The sequence below is a fragment of the Astatotilapia calliptera genome, chromosome 8 (genome assembly GCF_900246225.1).
Source record: "Astatotilapia calliptera chromosome 8, fAstCal1.2, whole genome shotgun sequence".
NCBI lineage: Eukaryota > Metazoa > Chordata > Actinopteri > Cichliformes > Cichlidae > Astatotilapia > Astatotilapia calliptera.
This window is the reverse complement of record NC_039309.1, coordinates 12,646,692-12,651,669: the sequence shown is the minus strand read 5'-3', so window position 1 is coordinate 12,651,669 and position 4,978 is coordinate 12,646,692. Positions and strand designations below refer to the sequence as shown.

The window sequence follows — 4,978 nt, the reverse complement described above, 5'->3', positions numbered from 1 at the left end:
TTGCCAATTACGTAGTGTCTAATTAACAATTTCAATAATTGATATTTAGTTCTGAAAGGGTTCAGTATCTTGGGCTGATGAAAAATGCATGAGCAGGGATATGGACTGGGTTTTGTTTTTTGTTCTGAGAGAGCTTGATGCTCGGGGCTAATACCAGGCCACTTTGACTCCAACTCTTTGAGTTGGCACTGGCCTTGTGATGTGGATCTAATATGGGCATCTTTCATGGACCCAAAGCGCTTACTCTGTACCATGTGATCTCATAAAGACTCCAACATGCCCATCCTCAGATACCCTTTTTTATGGTCTTTAATAGTGAACTTCAAAGAATAAGCTTCTGTTTCCTTGATAATTTTTCTTTGTGTATGTGGATCTGTAATATCACGAAAAACTGTAGAAACTCTTGGTATTGTTAGGACCTCAGTGATTCCACCACAGTGTCTAACTCTGTGGCCTGATGAAACTAAAGTTCAATCACCATATTAAAGAGAAAAATACCCCTCAGATTTATGACAAGCTATATCCCCCTGATCTTTTGACAGTGACAGCTGTAGCAGTCAATAGAAAATTAACAAAGGCTTCCTTTAGTTGACTTTCATCAAGTTTTCATTTATTGTGATTCCAGGAGGACAGGAGGTTAGGGACCGGCGAGGCAAAACATTCTGCTATGGAACGACCAAAGCATTGCTTGAGCACTAAGTTGGGTAGTAATTTTACCCAACAATGCAAAGCAATAAAACGGGAACCCCAACATCCGACGCATCCAAACCCGCATCATTAAAATGTATGATTTCAGGTTTGAACATCACAGTGTTGAGACCACACTGAAACAATACAGCCATTAAGGGAACAAGAGGGTGGTATTCTTAATGATGGGATTAAATAAGGGTTAAAAATAAAAGTAATGGGAATCAGTTGAGCTCAGTGACACGTCTCAGAGAGCCAATGGTGGGACTGGCGCTTCCCCACTCGCTGTGCCTCCTGTATTCTCCAGGACGCAAGAAGTACTGGCGTCCCCTATAGTTGGGGTGTTCGTGCAGCATCCAGTAGCCCTCCATGACATTGACGGAGGAGATATCACGGGTGTGGAAACGCTCGTTCAGGTCTGGGCAGTCTTCCATTAGCTCCATGTTTTGACCGCCAAAGTCAGATCGCTCGAAGATCTTCATCCTGTAGTTCCCATTATACTAGGGAAGAAATAAGAGAATAAGATAATACCACAAATTAAGGTAAAAATGTCTTTTTTGTTGCAGTCAGCCAGGATAAATTATCCTGACTAGTTACCCAGTCTACACTTCGAGATGTGTTAAAATAATCCTGGCTACTGGCATTGATGCTTCAAGTAACAGCAGTAGACATAAGAACCAAATGATCCTGAAGAGAAAATGAGTTTAAACTCACAGGAGGCACCATACGACAGGAGCGGATACAGTCATTGAAGCCTGCCCAGCGCTGGTAGTCGGGGTACTCTCCCTTGTGCAGCATGTACTGGTAGCCGCCATAATTTGGCTTTTCGTAGGCCACCCAGCAACCGCTCTCAACTCTTATCGAGTTACAACGGCTGAAGTAGTTTTGCATCTCGGGGCAGTCAGTACTGCACTCATAGTGACGACCCTGGAAGTTCCTGTCTTCATAGAAGATAATCTGCACAGAACAGATGGCTCAGCATTAGTGTATCACCACAGAGATGTTCCAAAGACCACCGCAGAAATGTAACCGTGTAGTTACCTGTCAGGTTTTCAGGCTCTTAAACACTAATAACATGAACGCTTAGTGTTCACTGTTCAGTATTCTGAGCCAGACTTTTAAAGTTAGTTTTATCTAACAAAAGTTTCTGAGTAGAAAATTTGTAAGTGGAGAAATTTGAAAAAAAGATAAGCTTAAGGGAGTACAAAAAAGTCCCAAAAGATGTGCTAGAAGCAAAGCCGAATAAAATAAAGTATAGCATTTGGTACATTTTAATGAATGAACTGTGTAATACTTTTCACAAGTTCTTTGTCTGTTTTCACAGGAAATAGGACTATAAGATCAATTAAATATTTGAGGCTTCTACTATCCTTGAGAGAAGAATTACATTTCCCTGCACTTTTAGCATTTCTTACATTAATTTATAGGTTATGTAAATATGGTAAATAGTCCTAAAGAACTAATGGTATGTTTAACCCAGAGAGCGATACGTTGTTACTCTTTAAAGGTCTTTTACGTTTCATATGACCGAAAGATGTATATATTTTTACAGCTCGTTATCAGAATATATTAGTTCAACTTAATTATTTATCTATAGTGCTTAACAAATATATTAGATCACGACTCAAAGTCAGTTTTTTGTCACAGCTACCCTAAATTGGCAGTGTTGGTAATGATAAAATGATATTTTTAATGCTAAAATATAGTTATTGTTATTCTCCATTAATTTTTAAATCTACAGTCTTACTAAAAAGCCAAATTAAGTCTTATTTTTTACCAAATTATAGGTATTTACTTGCATTCCTGAAAATAAACTTTTGTTTTAGTGGTTAAATGTTATGCTTGAAGTCCAGTGGGAAAAAGTGAATTCAGTTTGGTATTTCCTAATAAATAAAAATATGCTTTTTAAATATTTGTGTTTTCTTTTTTATATATATAACAGGTGATCTAACAAATTTGTAAAGCACTATATTTACTACACAAATCGGTATACCGCACATCAAATATCAGTGAAACATTACATTTGTTAAATTTCTTCCTTACCTTGCCCATTGTAACTGCGTTAAGTTCAGACCAGACCAGATGCGGGGCTCTCCCAGACCTCTTTATAGACCCTGCTTAGATCAGGGCTTTGCAATAGTGAAACAAAGCTTTGTCGTGTCAGCACAGTGCGCTCTATAGACTTCACAACACTATGGCACTGTTGAGCCACCGCAGCCGCTTTGTCTCTGTCAAAGCTCTGTCTGTCTATGGAAAATACTGTCCAACTGCATTTTCTCAAAGGCCTACAATAAGAGTTGCAAACATCTGCCTTTAATGGCATGAATGTTTGAAACCTGCATGCAGACTGTGAAGCTAGACAGAGCAGCAAACAGTCTGAGATCTGACTTGTATTATAAACCCATTCAAGCAGCAGCCTTTGTTGGTTGAATATAATCAGGAAGCAAATATGCTGCCTTGCTAGAGTGTCACTGCAAGTTGCATTCATGTCTACGTTCAAAAAAGAAAGCTCACAAAGGACATCATTATTTTAAAGTTTTGTGTTTAATGTTCATTTGAGATGCACACGGGTGCAGTTTACATGAGAGTCCTCATTCTCCTGAATGAGCCCACCATGGGATTGTGGCAGCCCCAGTCGCCACAGGCCCTGTACTCTCCAGGGCGAAGGAAATACTGGCGTCCCCTGTAGTTGGGGTGCTCGTAGAAGATCCAGTAACCCTCCATGATGTTGCAGGAGAAAATGTCACGGTAGCGGAAGCGGTCATACACGTTGGGGCAGTCATCCATAAACTCCATTGAGTGTCCCATCATGTCTGGCCTGTTGTAGATCCTCATCCTGTAGGATCCCCTATACTGCATTGTGAAAGAAAACAGGGTAATCATGACTATTATGTTATTTTCAATAGGTGTAATCTCTAGAGAACTCTTCCCACAACGAGCTAACTTTTTAATTCAGTACTCGTACTACTCGGTTTCTTTAACTACAAACGAGATTGAGCAACAACTCTTTCGGAGCATGACAGAATTAGTTTTTTTTCCTCCTCCCTGAACTGCCAGAAACACTCAATGTGACAAACAGAATTAGAGTGAAGGCACCAAGTCTTATGGGGGGTATGTCATATTCTTTTTAAAGGCTGACTCGGTCTCCTTTGTGGGCCTTGCAGCAGAGACTTTTATGCTATGACCTGTGTGAGTATCTGTAAATGACATCAAAAAGCCAGTGATTGACATCCATATCCAAAGCAGCTTTTGATGTACAAGGTGAGTGTAGCGGGGGGTGGGAGGGTGGGAGGGTGCTACCAATTCTATCTGTCTGTTTGATTGACTTACAGGAGGGAACATCTGGCAGGAGCGGATGCAGTTGTTGAAGCCCATCCACCAGTGGTAGTCAGGGTACTCGCCAGGGCTGAGAATGTACTGGTATCCCATGTAATGAGGTTTCTCGTAGAGCACGCAGTGGCCGCCGCTGACACGGAGGGAGTTGCAGTAGTTGAAGTGCCTAAAGGTGTCCATGCAGTCACTGCTGCACTCCCAGTGGCGGCCCTGGAAGTTGCGGCCCTCGTAGAAGACGATCTCGAGGAGAGAAGGGAGAGAGAGAGAATACAGTTTATGTTCGGCATAAAGAAATGCTATCTCGTAGACTCGTGAATAGGCTCTCTCTACCAACCCTCTACACTTCTTTACACATTTATTTGCACTGCTTAACAGATGAAAAATAAGGTAACTAAAACCACTGTTTGAGCTGGGGGGGGGGTTCTGCATGTCCCATCCAAACACATCAAAACAAAGACAAAAGAGTATTTCTGCTGCCCTGTCTTCTCCTTCACTGAATCTCCTTCCTATACATGACTGCATGTTTTCAATTAATGCTATTTTCTCCTTCACCACCTGTCCAAAGCTGTTGCCTTACTGCAGGTGAGCTCATACCTTTCCCATGGTTGTAGGACTGTGGATGTTTGCGCACCGTAGAGTTAGACACACTTAGAGGTCCTTTTATACTCTCCTGCTGACCATGAGGCCTCTGACACATTGGGGACTACTATCTTTACCTTTTCAGATGCCAGCTACTGTTCTCTTTTGTCTCATATCCTATGGGTAACTTATCTCCAAACTGCTAGAGTTTACCTATAGAATTGGCAACCCCCCCTCGCTCACAAAAATGACCACCACACAAGTGCTATTCTGTATTTGCGTGACCCCTGTTCCGCCATGACCTTGTGATGTAGCCTTTTCAAATATAACACAAAGGCTCTTTGGGTGTGAGGCCCCCCTGACAACAAAGCGTCTAAAG

The 4,978-nt window shown here is 41.5% G+C and overlaps 2 protein-coding genes across 2 annotated transcripts; both read right to left on the bottom strand.

The window, feature by feature from the left end:
- Nucleotides 1-583: 583 nt before the first annotated feature.
- crygmx (crystallin, gamma MX) lies at nt 584-2,811 on the bottom strand. The gene is made up of 3 exons (XM_026178625.1): nt 2,731-2,811; nt 1,402-1,644; nt 584-1,187 (listed from the first exon to the last, which is right to left on the bottom strand). The coding sequence occupies exons 1-3, from the start codon at nt 2,737-2,739 to the stop codon at nt 912-914; spliced, it is 528 nt and encodes a 175-aa protein (XP_026034410.1). The 5' UTR covers nt 2,740-2,811; the 3' UTR covers nt 584-911.
- A 401-nt stretch (nt 2,812-3,212) lies between these two features.
- On the bottom strand, nt 3,213-4,700 carry crygmxl2 (crystallin, gamma MX, like 2). The gene is made up of 3 exons (XM_026177607.1): nt 4,615-4,700; nt 4,018-4,260; nt 3,213-3,540 (listed from the first exon to the last, which is right to left on the bottom strand). The coding sequence occupies exons 1-3, from the start codon at nt 4,621-4,623 to the stop codon at nt 3,265-3,267; spliced, it is 528 nt and encodes a 175-aa protein (XP_026033392.1). The 5' UTR covers nt 4,624-4,700; the 3' UTR covers nt 3,213-3,264.
- Between the last annotated feature and the right edge of the window lie 278 nt (nt 4,701-4,978).